Source organism: Carcharodon carcharias, chromosome 6, assembly GCF_017639515.1.
Source record: "Carcharodon carcharias isolate sCarCar2 chromosome 6, sCarCar2.pri, whole genome shotgun sequence".
In the NCBI taxonomy this organism is placed as follows: Eukaryota; Metazoa; Chordata; class Chondrichthyes; order Lamniformes; family Lamnidae; genus Carcharodon; species Carcharodon carcharias.
The window spans coordinates 50,488,274-50,505,917 of NC_054472.1; the positions used below are offsets into that span (position 1 = coordinate 50,488,274).

A 17,644-nucleotide genomic window follows, 5' to 3' on the forward strand; every position below is an offset into this window, starting at 1 on the left:
TCTAGAGCTGGTTTCAACAGTTTCTCACTGAATTTGATAGATGTATTCTCTCTCTCCATTCTGTTCCTGAGAATACTGTCGAAGCTCAGGCAGGATTTTATAATGCTGATAATTATGGGCTGAAGAAAGCCCCAAGGATGACTCAGATTCCCAAGATTTTCTTGAAGCCGATTTTGCCCACTGATTTCCACTCCCTAGCAACGCCTGACTTCACCCCTGTCTCAACTCATCTGTTGCTGAGACCCTCATTCATGCCTTCATTATCTCTCGTCTCAACTATTCCAACACACTGCTGCCTGGATGACTATGTTAGGCTGTTGCTTGACTGGTGAGACAGCTCTAGCCCCCAGATGTTTGCAGTCTTTGAGGTGATTACCGTTGGCTTGCTAGGCCAGTTGAGGGCAATTAAGAGTCAACTACATTGCTGTGGGTCTGGAGTCACATGTAGGCCAGACCAGGTAAGGACAACCTATTTCCTTCACGAAAGGTCATTAGTGAACCATGATGGATTTTCACGACAGTCAATAATGGTTTCATGGTCACTTGAACTGAGACTGACCTAACCTTTTAACTCCAGATTTATTAGTTGAATTTAAATCCCATTGTCTGCCGTGGTGGTATTTGAACTCATGTAACTACCCCAATGACATTACCACGATGCCACCGCCTCTTTTCTGGTTTGTTGTAGTTCAGCTTCACACCAATGGTATATTAAATCAGTATTGTAGTTGGTATATGAGAAGTAGTGCGATTTGATACTTTCTTAATTAGCATTAGATTTTATGCACTCGACTAAATTCTTAAATACTGAAGTACAAAAGTTGAATGTTTGCTGATAGATTGCTAAATTTATTACAATTTAAATGAAATTAAGACATCTAGTATTTCTTAATTTCACTATAGTATATTATTTTTCTATTCTGTATTGTCCTTTGCATCACTGAAACTGGATAAGTATACAGAATTGCATATTTAAAAACCTCTACTTTCAACACTTATTAAGATTGCATTGCCACCCTTCCCACTCATGTTGCATTGTCTCTGGTGCCCACCAAGGATTTGTGCTTGCAGCGACCCCAGCCATCCCTTATCTAAATGTTGTCCCTTAGCAACATCATTCAAAAGCACAGCATTAGCTTTTACATGTACGCTGCCGACATGGAGCCCTACTTCACCACCACCTCTCTTGACTCCTCCACTGTTGCTAAATTATCAGAATGCTTATCCAACATCCAGTACCGGCTGAGCAGAAATTTCCTCCTATTAAATATCTGGAAGACTGAAGCCATTGTTTTCGGACCACACTGCAAACTCTGTATTACCTAGCTGCTGACTCTATCCCTCTCCCAGGCAACACTCTGAGACTAAGCTACTGTGTTTGCAATATTGTTGTTACGTTTGACCCCTGAGATGAGCTTCCAACCACCTATTCACACCTCACTAAGATCTCCTATTTCCACCACGTCAACATCATCCGACTTTGCCCATGTCTCAGTTTACCTGTTGCTGAAATCCTCATTATACTTTTGTTATCTCTAGAATTAACTGTTCCCAATCCTTGCTGTTTTCCCGTGTTCTATCCTGCATAAACTTGAGACCATCCAAAACTCTGCTGCCCGTGTCTTTAACTTGCAGCAAGTCCTAGTCACCCATCACCCTGTGCTTGCTGACTTGTATTGTCTCCCGGTCAAGCAACGTCTTGACTTTAAAATTCTCATCCTTGTCTCAAATCCCTCCAAGACCTTGCCCCTCCCTATAACTGCAATCTTCTCCAGCCTCTCAACTCTCGAGATATCTCATCCTGGCCTCTTGAGCAGCTGTGATTTTAGTCGCTCCATCATTGGCGGGTGTGCCTTCAACTGCAAAGACTGGAAGCTCTGGAATTCCCTCCCTACACCCTCTGCCTCTCTAGCTCGCTTTACTCCTTTCAGACACTCCTTAAAACTTGCCTCTTTGGCCAGGCTGTTGGTCACCTGACAATATCTCGGTGTGGCTCGGTGTTATAGTTTGTTCAGTCATAACCCTGCAAAGTGCCTTGGGATGTTTTATTACATTGAAGGTGCTATAGAAGGATAAATTGTTAGTGCCATTGTATTGAGCTTTACAGAACTGATCGGATGCTTAACACCACCACTGGGGCTCGCCCTGTTCATTTGCATTCATTAATTAAATCTCAGCTTCAGCAGCACAAAACCCAAAGCACATGCTTGTGTAAAGTCAGCACAGCTGTGCTGTAGGCCCACAAATAAAAAATCTTTCCAAGGCACAGGCAGCAATATTGTACTTTGTATCATGCAATATTTATTAGTTGGTTAAAAAGAAAAGCTGTTTCCAGCTTAATGTACAAAATGAAAGGTGCCCAATGAATGAGAGATGTTTTATTATTGATTATTTAAGTAACATTAGCTGTGCAGCTGAAGGAGGCTAAAGGAAATAGAATGTAGAAAATGATATAAATCCTATACTTGAAATAAGATCTAGCGCTGAAGTCAACTGAGCAGGTTGAATGTAGTAGAATCTGCAATAAAGAAATTGCAGTTGTGTATGAGAACAGGATTTATATGCATGAGGAATTTTCACCTCCTATCTGGCACTGGCTGTCTGAGATGATGTAATCTTTTAGCTGATTGGCTGCTGAGCACCTAGTGAAGGGAGAAAGGGTAAAGATGCCGGAATAAGCCTCTGTTGTATTCATGGCGAGTATATTGAGATGGGGACCTGAATTGATTGTTATTGAAAATTGACTTAAACTTGTCATGTGACCTATTGGGAGCTTCTTGCATGAGAGGAATTGACAGCATTTTTTTAAAAAAAGGAATGAGACGGCTGATTTGCAAGAGGATCTGTGCCTGTAAGTTGCAGAGTCTGGGTGGAAAAGGCAGAGAGCTAGTGACACAAAGTGGGAGGATGCGTAGGCTGGAGCACAGACAAAAGCAGCAGAAACAAGGATTTGCTTCACACATGCATTTTGGTATTTAAAACAGGATTTGAAATGTCAGTAGAATAGACTGATATGCAGCTTTATACCAGTCTGTGTTGATGTGCTTGATACAATCAAAGGCTAGATTAATGCTACTTCGCCAGGGTGGGTATTTTTTTCATATTCACTTTGCAGTCACAATTGTCATGGAGAATGAAAATCATAGTCATGGTGATTGGTATTTGTTTTTCTTTAGTAAGAACTGCAAATAATAACTGATTATTCAAGGTTTCCTGTAGCTTTAATATTTTTGGTGTTGTTTTTTTAAAGACAAAAGCTTTGATGATGAGGAGTCTGTGGATGGAAACAGACCATCAGCCAATTCTACGTTTAAGGCATCTACGAAGAAAATGGGAAGCACAAGCATGGGCGGCAAAAGATCAGCCTCTGTACCCGGATCTAAATCAGGTACTGTGAGACTGATTTTTTTAAAAATTGCATTTAATAGTGTGACTTGTCTTGCAAATTCAGATTTAATTGGCGTGATTAGTGAAGTTTATGTTTTTGTGAAAAAAGATGAAAAGGCAAATAATCGCCTGTTCAGCTTATTTTTCTGAAAATTTTTCCCTGTATTTGATGAGGTCTTTAAATAACTAGAGATGACTTTCCCATGGGCAGATGTTTGACCATATTTATTTTTGGGCTTGCTGGAAACGTTGTGTTGAGAAACTGTTCAGTTTACGAAGCAGCAGTAAATTTCTTGAACCTTGAGAAAATGCGTTGTCTGCTAAATTGTATCTCCTGTACTAAATCAATTGCTAGTGCAGTATTGACCAAAAGAGAGAAGAAATGCAGGGGTATAGTTTGTTCTAAATACTGTCCTTTTCTTGGATTTTTTTAAACGTGTATTTTCCTGTTGTTTCTTGTGACCCTTGAGCAGTGTTTCCTTCCCTACCAGGCCACATCAATGATTTCAGTTCCGGACAGCATCTTTGCATGTCTTGTGATTGCACAGTAAGGAATGTTAAGCTTAGCTCTAAACTGGCCTAAGGGCCACTCTGCACCCTACTAACCCAGGGTGCTCTGAAACAAGCTGGAAAATTTGCCTTATGTCCTGAGTTAGCTGGCATTTGGTAGTTTCATAACAAGACACACACACCTCGGCTTCACAGTGGCTAGGAAGCCACTCTGAAACCAGCCCACCCAGGTAAAGCATATTTCAGGTGTACACATGTGCCTGGTTTCCTTGATCACCAAATCCAGTGTCCTTCAGTTGATATGAAGTTGCAGCTCCTTTACTTGTGATAGTGCTGCTCAGTGATGCTGTCTGTAACCAGCATAATTGAAATATTTTAAGGGGTAGGGAAACAGTACGTGTCTTCACCTTGACCGAGACATTGCTGTAGTTCTACAAGGAAAATTCCAACTGAGAGCATAATTTTCTTCTTAAAAAAGCATCCCAAATCCTGTACACTTGTGATATCACATAAATTGATGCAAATCTGATGCAAAGGAATTTTCCGTGTCCGTTTATGTTGCTGTCGTGTAGACGTAGTTAATGTATATTTATTCAGAGATATGTGGATATAAAATAGATAATGCAGGTGCTGAGCTTTGTTTGTGACTGTAACTTTCACTGTTCAAGTATGATACTTTTTGACCACGACAGAGCTGAAAGTGAGCATTTTTGCTGGAAAATGTGCACCATAGCTTCCATTTTATTAACTTTTCAAACTGCAGCAGTTGATTCACATGATTATATGCACCAACTATGCTTTACAAATGATTTCTGTGCAGATCTACTTTACTGTAGTATACTTAGTTATGTTTGAAGCAGGCATTTTGTGTATAACCACTGGTTGTAATATCACAGTGTTGCACTCTTAGCAATTTTATTTTGTAATTTGGTCCATCCATGATGTTCTCTATGGAATATGATTGATTTATGGCCAATCTTTTGACCTGACGGACCAGTTGGATATTTTCCAATGCAGCAATAGTTTGAAGATCTGACTTTTGACTCAATTCTTGGTTTTAGTCTTCCTGAACTTGGGCTGTCGGTTTTGTTCTTCTCTGCTATTTTCCACTTCCTCCTGTACCTGTTATGAACTTTGCACATTTACTTTCATATCTTTACTTTGACTTAAGTTTTGAGTCCAACTTGAAGCCATTGTATTTAATTTCACTGCTTTATAAAAAGAAACACACTTGGCATAGGAACCCAGGCATTATAAATGAGAAAAGGATAGAGCAAGTAATTAGAGACTTGTCAGCCTAACCTTGGTGGGTGACAAATTATTAGAAAAATTCAATATATTATTTCAATTCAATACGCTTTATTGTCCTTGTGGAAATTTGCTGTGGGTAAAATTGCTTCTGCGTAACCAACAAGAAAGGAAGAAAGAATTACTTAGCAATATAACAAACTGTGTCACTACAGCAAAGCACCAGCATCACAACAAGAGAGAGTAGAAAAGATAATTAGAAAAAAAGAGTTTTATGTCTTCATGCTCCCTCCCCAGCACAGATACATCTGATGACTACCTCTAACTTGGTGATACGCTGTGTTTTCCAGACATCCTCTGTACCAGGCATTGATAGTATATTGAGGAGAATGGATTTGAGGCAAATATAGAGTTTTAGGAAGCACTCTGATCCCAGGTAGATCCAGTGGGTTGGCAAACACCAGTTTATCCTTAATATCCTGTTATCACTCCACTGCCAAAAAGCTTCAGGCCAAGAAGGCTACCTCCTTTTGCTGGCCCAAGCCGCTCCTGTACAGAGTTATTCCGGCCCAAAAGCCTGCTGAGTGGCAACAGCTCCAACGCAACAATTCGCATCTCCTAAGCCATGCACTTGCAGGTCTGATGCTAGCCAACAAACCGATCTGGGAAAAGGGGTATTAGGGAGGTATACAATGCATTCAACACCCCGAAGTTGCGATTGATGCCGCCAAGCCAAACCATGCCACTCCACGATTGACCAAGTGGCTCCGTCTCTCTGTTTGCACGGGGTCTTCTTTCAAACTGCCACCATCTTCAAGTCCTGAGTGCTGCTATTTGGTGGGACTGTATAAATAATTATTTAGAAAAGCACAGATTAATCAAGGACATTCAACCTGGATTTGTTAAGGGAAGGTCATGTCTGATGAACTTGATTGAATTTTTTGAGGTAGCATAGAGGATGGATGAGGGTAGCACATTTGATGTTGTAGCCTGCATGAAATTCAAAATGGCAGACTGATCAAAAAGTAAAAGCTAATGGAACCCAAAGGAAAGTAGCAAGTTGGATGCAAAATTAACTCAGCGGCAGGGAGCAATGGGTCGATAGGTGTTTTGGGACTGGAAGGCTGTTTCCAGTTAGCTTCTGCGTAGGCCCCTACTGGGCCCCTTGCTTTTAATGAGAAATATTAATGATTTAAAATTAGATGTGAGCACATGATTAAGAAGTTTCCAGATGAAATGAAAATTTTGTGTAGTTTTGGTAAGGAAGAAAATTATAGACTGCAGGAAGATATCCATCGACGAGTCAGGTGGGCAGAAAAGTGGCAAATGGAATTCAATCTGGAGAAGTGTGAGGTGATGCATTTAGTGAGAGCAAAGAAGGCAAGAAAATATGCAATCAATGGTTGGGTTCTGAGAAGTGTAGAGCGATAGAGGAATGTTGCATTGTATGTCCACAGATGTTTGAAAGTAGTGGGACAAGTAGATAATGTAGTGAATAAGGCATCAGGATACCTTCCTTTATTGACTGAGGCAAAAAAAATTGCAGGGAGTTTATGCTTGACCTGTATAAAACACCAGTTAGACCACAACTAGAATATTGCATACAGCCCTCGTCAGCATATTACTGGAAGGTTACAACAGAGAGGATACAGAGGAGATTTATGAGGATGTTGGCAGGATTAGAACATTTTAACAAGGAGGAACAATTTAACAATTTTAACAATTGATGGAAGGATTAGAGGGAGGTTGAGAGAAAATATTTTCACCCAGAATGTGGTGGGGATCTGGAGCTCAGTGTCTGAACCAGTGTTAAAGACAGATACCCTCATCACATTTAAAAAAAAGAAATACTTGGATGTGCAATGGCAGGGCTACGGACTAATGAGCTGGAAAATGGGATGCCAGTGGACAGCTCTTTTCATTGAATATGCACAGAATGGGCAGAATGACCTGAGCTGTAAATTTTTTTTTTCTAAATTGGCATAAGATATATAATTTTTAAAAAAGTGGAGCTGAGCAGGTTCACACAGGCAAAACTGAACTAAGCAGAGAGGACAAGACCATCATCGAGATCTGGGAGAAGAAACCTAATCTTTGAAATGAGTAAAGAAGTGAGAGCGAGCAAAAGATGAAAGAAAGAGGAGAGAAGGTAAATAAAAAACATGAGAGAAAAGGTGAGGGGATGATAGAAAATAAAGGAAAGTACTGAAAGAAGGGAAAAAAATCTGAAACAAAAAAGTTGTCTCCTCTTTCTGTCCTCTTAAGTTCATTTTTTTATTGAGTTGTCTGGCGTGGATAGGACATGAATAGATGGCAGGAAGTGAATGCATGAGCATAATTTATGTAATATGTCGGTGAAACTATGACATTCACAGCGAATATATATATATATATATATGTGTATCCAACAAAATTTCACACCAACTGTGACATGTTCCATAAAGATCGAATTCATATTTTTGTAGTTGACACATCTTCAACTTGTCCAGAACTTCATTCCGCATAACCTGCCATGCATTAAATCCCACTCACCTATCACCCCTGTCCTTTTCGCCTGTATATCTGCTCCAAATCTCCCAACAGATCAAATTAAAAATCTTCGCCCTCATTTACAGGTGCATTCAATGTTGTATTGCTGCAATCACCTCCAGCCGTACCCATCAACCCATATTCTTTGCTTCCACTGACTCTGTCCTCCGATGCACCCTATCCTTCCACTCTATTCTTGTGGCAGAGCATGATGCCACTTGAACCATCCGATTTGATAACACTTCGCTCCCATTTAAAAAATAGCTCATTAAACCTATCATTTAAAATGTTTTAAATTAGCTCATAACTCTGCCCTTTTGGCATATAGCTGTTATTTCTCTGAAACACCATGGGATGTTTTGTATATTTTTGGTGATGTTTTATTTTAAAATCTAGTACCTCATGTACAGTGACGGTGAAAAGAGAGAAAGAAAAAGACTTGCGTTTATATCATGCCTTTTAGAACCACCGGACATCTCAAAGCCCCTCCAGCCAATAAAGTACTTTTGAAGTGTAGTCACTGTAGGAAATAACAATGTCATAATGACCAGACAACCTGTTTTTGTGATGTTTATTGAGGGCTGTATGTTGGCCGGGACACTGGGATAGCTCTCCTGCTTTTTTTTTAAATAAAGCCATTGGATCTTTTACGTCCACTGAAGTACTGTATTTGAATTTTCTGCCAGACTATTGTGCTCAAGTGTGAGAATGGGATTTGAACCCACAACCTTGTGACTCAGAGGTGAGAGTCCTACCAACTGGGCCACAGCTGACAGTCAATATATCTGTACCTCCAAATCTAATGATACAAACCCTGTAGAGACCGATAACTCTTTAAAAAGAAAGGAATCCCCATGGCACAATGGAAAGCAAACCACATGGTAAGATTTCACTTCTAAGAGCTTTATTGGAACAAACCAGCTAAAATCAACATGACTCAAACAGTAATTCACAGGTAAAAAGATAAGTTTCACTTTAAATAGTCAATACAACATAGATTAACCTCACATAGTTACAAGTGCACTCATATTACTTCATGCACAATTGTAATATGTGTAATCTTGCAGTCTTTCCAACTGGGCCTTCGTTTTGTGGGATCTTTCACATCCCCTCCAGTTGCTTTGGGTCTTGAGTTGCATTTAGCAGCAAGTGTATTCCACCTGAAGATCCTGGACATGGTTACCATCAACAAGGCACATGACTACGAACCATCTTTTCACTTGCATCATGACAGTCCTTATGGCACAGACTCCCCAGAGACTTGCTTCTCCATTCTTTTTAAATGGTTTGGTGGGCCGTGGGACTATTTCAACAGCAGCAAAGGATATTGTCTGATCCACAACCCCTCACGCTTCGTGTCTTTAGTGTTCTGTCCTTTCCAACTGTATAACACACAGTAACACAAATTCTGCTGTATTCTTGAGACCTGCCTCAACAGTGTGGTTTGTTTGAAGATTGTCAAACAGAAAACTATCCCATCTGGAGAGAGCATTGCTCGTTTTCTCTTTTCAGGAATTCCCAGTCTTCTGAACTGCCAAACAGGGAAAAAAAACAGGCTAACCACTCTGCCCCACCCACCAAACCCCTTACTTCAATTAGCTTTTTACTTACCCTTTGTATTTTAGCTGCTCAGCCCCATGGCAACCTCAGGTCATATGGGCATTTCTTGAAACCAAATGATGTCATAATCGGGAAACCAATTACCCTTCTTTCAAAATAATGCTCACCACATTTTGTTCATAGAGATATCGCACAAAAGAAAATACAGGCTTTTCCCAGCACATGGGTCAGCACACTAAATGGAATCAAAATAGTAAAAAAAACAAGTTTGCATTCATCCTACCCTACCTCATCCAATGACTCCACCTTTCCCCTTCTATTCAGTTTCTTTCTTTTTTATGAAATAAGCAATTTCCCACATTGCTCAAAATCTGTCCTGGAATTGCATTTTGGAATGAGGATGTTAGTATTCAAAATGGATGCAAATTGCTTGTTGTGTAATGTCTGTGCTATATGACGTGATCTTATTACTATAAGTTCAGAATTAATTGAATGCCAATGTCGTTAGTCCCTCAAAATAAGGATGACATCTGCCAGGCTTCATGATTTGTGTGTCTTCAGATGACTCAGCAGGCCAATCCTGGAGTCACAGGTCTTTGAGCAGAGAGGAAAGATTTGATCTGAAGAAAGGGGATTCTTGAGCAAGGGTTCTGCGCTCTCTCCTTTTGCTTTCATTGCTTCTCGACAGCAGAGTTCATGCGATCAGTTTCCAACTGTGTTGTGGATTGTTTGATGAGGTGTCACCACATGGCACAGTTTGCATCAAGTTTCTCCCATGCATATGAATATACATACGAACCTATGAATTAGGAGCAGGAATAGGCCACTCAGCCCCTCGAGCCTGCTTTGCCATTCAATAAGATCATGGCTGATCTGATTGTAACCTCAAGTCCTCATTCCCACCTACCCCCAATGATCTCTGACTTAAAAACATTCAAAGACTCTCTTCCTCAAAAGACGGTGGAAACGGAATTCCAAAGACTCACTACCCTCAGAGAAAAAAATTCTCCTCATCTCTGTCTTAAATGCGGGACCCCTTATTTTTAATCGTGACTCCTCTTTCCAGATTCACCCACAAGTGGAAATATTCTTTCCACATTCACCCTGTCAAGACCCCTCAGGATCTTATGTTTCAATCATGCCGCCTCTTAGTCTTCTAAACTCCAGTGGTTACAAGCCCAGCCGGTCCAACCTTTCCTCATAAGACAGCCCATTCCAGGTGTTAGTCTAGTAAACCTTCTCTGAACTGCTTCCAACGAATTTACACCCTTCACTAAATAAGGAGACCAATACACAGTACTTCGGATGTAGTCTCACCAATGCTCTGAATAACTGAAGCATAATCCCTCTACTTTTGTACTCAATTGCCTTTGCAATAAAAAATAACATTCTGTTAGACTTCCTAATTATTTGCTGTACCTGCATACTAACCTTTTGTGATTCATGCACGAGGACATCCAGATCCCTCTGCAACTCTGAGCTCTGCAATCTCTCACCATTTAGATAATATGCTTCTTTTTTATTTTTCCTGCCAAAATGGACAATTTCACATTTTCCCACATGATACTCCATTTGCTGGATCCTTGCACACTCACTTAACCTATCTATATCTGTTTGTAGCCTCCTTATGCCCTCTTCACAACTTAGTTTCCTACCTATCTTTATATCTTCTGCAAATTTAGCAACCATACCTTTGGTCCTCCATCCATATTATTTACATAAGTTGTAAAAAGTTGAGGCCCAGCACTGATCCCTGTGGCACATCACTTGTTACATCCTGCCAACCAGAAAAGGGCCCATTTATGCCGACTATTTCCTGTTAGCTGGCCAATCTTCTATTCATGCCAATATGTTACCCCCTATAACGTGAGCTTTTATTTTCCGCAGTAACCTTTGATGTGGCACCTTATCAAATGCCTTCACGAAATCTAAGTACAGTACATCCATCAGTTCCCCCTTATCCACAGCACATGTTGTTACTTCTAAGAACTCCAATAAATTGGTTGAACGTGATTTCCCTTTGACGAAAACATGTTGACTCGGCCTGATTACCTTGAATTTATCTAAGTTCTCTGCTATAACATCTTTAATAATAACTTCCAATAGTTTTCCCTTTGACAGATGTTAGGCTAACTGGCCTGGAGTTTTGCTGCTTTCTGTCTCCCCTTTTTGAATATTTGCTATTTTCTAATCTAATGGAATCTTGCCCAAATCTAGGGAATTTTGGAAAATTAAAACCAATGCATCAACTATGTCACTAGGCCCTTCTTTCAAGACCAGAAGGTGAAGCCCATCAGGACCCTGGGACTTGTCAGCCCGAAACTCCATTTGCTCAGTACCACTTGCCTGTTGTTTGTAATTTTGCCGAGTCCCTCCCTCCTTCCAATTCCTGATTTACACTTATTTCTGGCATGTTACTTGTATCCTCTATTGTGAAGACTGATGTAAAATACCTGTTCAGTTCACCTGCCATCTCTTTTTCCCGTATTAATTCACCAGATTCTCTTTCTATAAGACCAACGGTCACTTTGACTTTTTAAAATATCTATCAAAAGTCTTACTATCTGTTTTTATATTGCCAGCTAGCTTTCTCTCGTACTCTAAATTTTCCCTCCTCATTAATCTTTTAGTCATTCTCTGCAGTTTTTTTATATTCTATTTAATCTTCTGGCCTGCCACCCATCCTTGCTTTTTCTTCAACTTTGATACTATCTTTACCTTGTTTAGTTAACCACGGGCGGCAGGTCCTCTCCTCAGAATTTTTCTTTCTTGTTGGAATTTATCTATCCTGTGTACTCTGAAATATTCCTTTAAATGTCTGTCACTGCACTTCTGTTGACTTATCCCTAAACCTAATTTGCCAGTACATTTTGGCTAGCTCTGCCTTCATGCCCTTATTTAAATTAAAAATACTAATCTTGGACTCCCTCAAACTGAATTTAAAATTCAGTCATATTATTACAGTGCTACTTTGGGGCGCCTTCACTATGAAGTCCTTAATTAATCCTATCTCGTTGCACAATGTCCGGACTAGTATAGCCTGCTCTCTGGTTGGCTCCAGAGAGTGCTGTTCAAAGAAATTAGTCTGAAAACATTCTAAGACACGGTTTTCAATTTTTCCCCTTATTAAAGAGGCCTTCAGAGTATCCTTGATACCTTTTTCCTGTCCACCTTGCGATCGGGCGCGATCCTTAAGTTGTGAAAAGAGGATTTGCTTCAGAAGCTGATTACTTGGCATGCAGTCCAGATCAGTAGAACTGATTTTGTGTGATCATGATTGCAATGCTGGAGGAACTGGTTTTGGTGAGGATGTTCGAGTTTGTTTGTTCCTCTTCCCATTTGACTTTGAGTATCCTGTGGAAATACTGCTGGTGGAAATTCCCCAGCCCCAGGGGATACCTTTGCTTGATGACTCAAGTCTCGCTGCCGTGTTAAATGGTTGTGACAACAGTGTTGTAGACGAAAGCCTTTGTCCTTTTATAGAATCTGTTGTCGAAGACCTGGCTGTGCAATTTTTGGAAGGCTGCAATTGCACATCTGATTCTGTGCTGGATCTCTCCTTCGATGGTGACCTTTTGAGAAAGGTAGCTGCTGAGATATGGGAAGCATTTGACAACTTCCCAAGTCTCCCCATCAGTAAAAATAGCTGGAGATGTGGGTGCTTGTCCGGCGGAGGGCTGGTGGAGGATTTTGGTCTTGCTGAAGCTGAATTTGAGACCAACCATTTTGAATGCAGTGTTGCAGGGGTTGAATGTTTCTGAATGTTGCTTGCAGCATTGGCCATAACCGCACGATCGTCAGCATATGGTAAGTTGTGAATATGCTGGAGGATCACCTTCATATTGGCTCTGCCTGTTGAGGATGAAAAGCTTCCTGTTGAGTTGAATTCTAATCTTGATGCTTTGTGAAAGTTGGTCACCCAATGAGTTCTGTGAGCAGCCTGCAGTGGATTGCGCCAACTCTCACTACTATCACACAGCCTTGCTTGATGCCTGTCTGGATACGAAAGGGCTTGGTTTCTAATCCATTGCTAAGGACGATTGCTGTCATACCATCATGCAGGAGTCACAGGATAGTTAAAAATTTTAGCTGATAACCAGGCCTCTGGAGGCCTTTCCAAAGATGGAGTCACAGGCCTCTGACAGATCAATTGAAGTCACGTAGAGCCCTTGCATTATTGCAGACCCTTGGACTTGTTGAGTGACTGCAAACATGTGTGTGATTCCCTGGGAGAGTTGAAAGCCACACTGGGTCTTTGGAGCTATGTCTTAGCTAACAAGTAAGAGGCAGTTCAGGAGGATTTGTGTGAGAATCTTCCCCACAGTGGACAGAAAGGATGTGCCTCTATATTTCCCACAAATGTTTTATCACCTTTCTTGAGAACTGGAATAATTATGGCATTATGGAAGTTGGGAGGTAGTACCTCTTCTTCCCAGGTTTTGTAAAAAGTGTAAATACAGTAGAAGCAACGTTTGATCACAAGCTTGGATGGCCATGATCACTTTAGGATCACCCTGTTTATGTATACAGTCAATTCCCATCATTCACGACTCTCTCTATCGTAAATTCATTTACTTTCTTGAATGTGTATGTATACTAAATTGTGGTTCCCAGCCTCAAGACTTCGCTCATCCGCAATGTGCAATGTTAAACTCTTTCCTTTTTCATGTCCTTCCCACGTTAAAAAGTGTGCAATGCGCACGTGCCATCTCTGCGTTCACCTTTCGCAATTTCATCCTTCAAGATTTCATGGGAACAGGATCCTTGCAAACGACAGGAATTGACTGTATTGGTTGGATGTGGTGCACGTTCTGCTCAGATTTTAAATTGAATCTTAGTTGCCTGCAGAAACAGGAAAGACTTGGATTCACACGGTGCTTTTCACAGAGTAGGCCATTTGGCTCCTTGAGCCTGCTCTGTCATTCAATAAGATCATGGCTGATCTGATTGTGGCCATAAGTCCACTTTCCTGCCTTTCCCCCATAACCTTTGTCCCCCTTGTATCAAAAATCTGTTGGAATCAGCTTTGAGTATGTTCAATGACCCAGCCTCCACTGCTCTCTGGGGTAGAGAATGCCAAAGATGAATGACCCTCTGAGAGAAGGAATTCCTCCTCAAAACCTCCCTTAAATGGTAGACCCCTTATTTTGAAACTATGACCTGTACTTCTAATTCCCCCACATTGGGCAACATTCTCGCAGCATCTACCATGTCAAGCTCTCTCAGAATCTTAGATGTTTCCATAAGATCCACCTCTCATTCTTGTAAACTCCAATGGGTGTAGGCCCAACCTGCTCAATCTTTCCTCAAATGACAACCCTTTCATCCCAGGAATCAGCCTAGTGAACCCTCTCTGAACTGTTTCAATGCAGGTATATTCATCCTCAAGTAAGGAAACCTAACCTGTTCTCAGACTCCAGGTGTGGTTTCACCAATGTCCTTTACAGTTGTAGCAAGCCCTCCCTATTTTTATATTCCATTCTACTTCCAGTGAAGGTCAACATTCCATTTGTCTTCCTAATCACCTGCTGTACCTGCATGCTCACTTCTGTGATTAATGCATGAGCATACCGAGATCATTTTGTATCACAGATTTCTGTAGTCTCCCTTCATTTAATTAATATTTTACTTTGCTATTCTTCCCACCAAAGTGGACAACTTCATATTTTGCCACATTATACTCCCATCAGCCAGTTTTTGCACACTTGTTTAACCTACCCATATCCTTTTGCAGACTCTTTGTCCTCCTTACAGCAAGCTTTCCTACGTACCTTTATATTGTTAGCAAATTTGACTGCCATGCACTTAGTCCCTTCATTCAAGTCATCAACACATTGTAAATAATTAGGGTCCCAGCACTGATCCCTGTGGCACTCCAGTAGTTAATTTGCCAGTCTGAAAATGACCAACTTGAACCATAGAAACGTTACGGTGCAGAAAGAGGCCATTCAGCCTGTCATGTCTGCACCAGCTAGAAAAAAAGAAACTAGCTGCTCATTTTTAATCCCATTTGCCAGCACCTGGCCTATAGCCTTGCAGGTTAAAGCACTTCAGGTGCAGATTTTAAACGAATTAAGCGTTTTGTCCTCAATTACCAATTTAGGCAGTGAATTTCACATGTCCACCAGCCTTTGAAACATTGTTACCTTATGTCCCCTCGAATCCTTCTGACAATCATCTTAAATCTCTGCCCCCGGTACTTGACTGCTCAACTAGAGGAGACAAGACTTTGCTGTCTTCCCTATCTAGGTCCTCATTATTTTGTGTACCTCAATTAGTTCACTTTATTGTTAAAAGGAGAAAAAATCCTAGCCTATTCATTCTTTCTTCATAGCTGCAATTGTCCAGCCCTGGCAGCATTCTTGTAAATCTCCTATATACTCTCTGTTTCCTGTTAGTTAGCCAATCACAAGCAATCTCAAAGCACTTTGCAGCCAATCGAGTACTATTTTGAAGTATAATCTCTCTTGTAATGTAGAAAACAAAGCAAGCAAATTTGCGCACAGCAATCTCCCACAAACACCGATATGATAATGTCCAAATAATCTGATTTGTGATGTTGATTGAAGGATAAATATTGGCCAGGAAATGGGGGTAACTCCTCTGTTCTTTTTCAAAATAGTGCCGTGGGATCTTTTACCCCCACCTGAGGTGGCAGATGGGACTATGGCTTAACATCTTATCCAACTGCACAGCACTCATTGATACAAACATACAAATTAGGAGCTGGAATAGTCTTTGATCCCTCGAGCCTGCTCTGCTATTTAATAAGATCATGGCTGAACTCATTGTGGCATCAACTCCAGATTCCGCCTAACCCCTGTTAACCTTTGACTCCCTTGTTAGTCAAGAATCTATCTACCTCCGTCTTAGAAAAAATCACTGACCCTGCCTCCACTGCACCATTCTCCAAGGAAGAGACTTACAGAGACTCTCAATCCTTAGAGGAAAACATTTGTACTAATCACCATCTTAAATGGAAGGCCCCTTATTTTTAAACTGTGTCCCCTAGTTCTAGTCTCTCCCACAACGGGAAACATTTTTTCAGCATCCACCCTGTCAAGTCCCCTCAGGATCTTATACTTCAATAAGACCACCTCTCATTCTAATGAACTCCAATGGATACAGGCCGAACCTGTTCAACCTTCCCTCATAAGATAAGATAACCCATGCACCCCGCATCACCATCCCAGTTATCAGTTCAGTGAACCTTCTCTGGTATGCTTCTGACACATTTATATCCTTTCTTAAATCAGGAGGCCAAAACTGTTAACTGCACCCTAAATGTGGTCTCACCAACACTTTTCAACTGTAGCAAAATATCCCTACTTTTATATTCCATTCCCTTTACAATAAATGACAGCATTCCATTTGCCTTCGCAATCTACTTTCCTACCTACCTTAGTGGTCGCAGCAAATTTAGCAACCGTACACATTGGTTCTCTTCTTCCAAATCATTGATATAAATCATATATGTAAACAGGGGCGTGCGAGGAGATGGGCGACTGCGCCGGAGTGAGACAGAGATGGAGTGCATATTGAATTAGGTTCACATGGGAATTTGGTGCTTGGGGAAAGAGGTGTGGCATACACAGGAATTATTCTCAGTTAATTGAGTAATTCAGTTGAGTCAGCTTAATAATATAAGTAACAATGGCAGGACAGGTATTAGTTTGCAGCTGTGGAATATGGGAGCTTTCGGACACCAAGGTGATCCATTACAAATGCGTCTGCAGCAAGTGTAAGCGGCTGGAGGAATTCTGGATTAGGATTATTGGTCTGGAAGCCAAACTGCAGACACTGTACAACCTAATGGAGGGGGAGAAATACCTGGACACTTTATTCCAGAAGATGATTAGTTAGAATAGGGTTATCTGTTTTGGTCAGCAGTGAGAGACGGGGGATGTGACCGTGAGTGAGGCAGGTAAAGGGATCGAGCAGACAGTAGTGGTGGAGCCTCAGACTTGCCAATTGTCAAACAGGTTTGACGTGCTCATGACCTGTGTGGACGAAAGTGAGGTCGGCAAGGTGGATGAGTAGGCTGGACATGGCATCATGGTACAGGAAGCCATTCAAGGTGGTGGGGAGCAAACAGCAATATATTGGTAGTAGGGGACAGTATTGTGAAGGAGATTGACTCTGTTCTTTGCAGCAAGGAGCAAGAGTGGAGAAGGCGGTGTTGCTTGCCCAGTGCCAGGGTTCGGGACATCTGTGCAGGGTTGGAGAGGAACTTGCAGTGAGAGGGAGAGGATCCAGTCATCGTGGTCCATGTAGGTACCAATGATCTAGGCAGGACAAGGAAAGAGTTCTCCATAGCCAGTATGAGAAACTAAGTACCAAGTTAAGAAGCAGAACCTCAGATAATCTCTGGCTTGTTACCTGAGCCATGTGCAAATTGGCATAGAGCAAA

At 41.2% G+C, this 17,644-nt stretch overlaps 1 protein-coding gene across 15 annotated transcripts in view; it reads left to right on the forward strand.

Moving 5' to 3' along the window:
• Positions 1-17,644, forward strand: part of clasp2 (cytoplasmic linker associated protein 2) — a 557,389-nt gene that overhangs the window by 161,797 nt on the left and 377,948 nt on the right. For 13 of the 15 annotated variants that reach the window (XM_041189359.1, XM_041189360.1, XM_041189361.1 and 10 more), the window contains exon 8: positions 3,251-3,388. In XM_041189359.1, coding sequence (XP_041045293.1) covers positions 3,251-3,388 — 138 coding nt within the window. Of the gene's footprint in view, positions 1-2,660; positions 2,852-3,250; positions 3,389-17,644 lie in introns of those variants that run through there. The other 2 variants (XM_041189371.1, XM_041189374.1) reach the window with 2 other exon arrangements.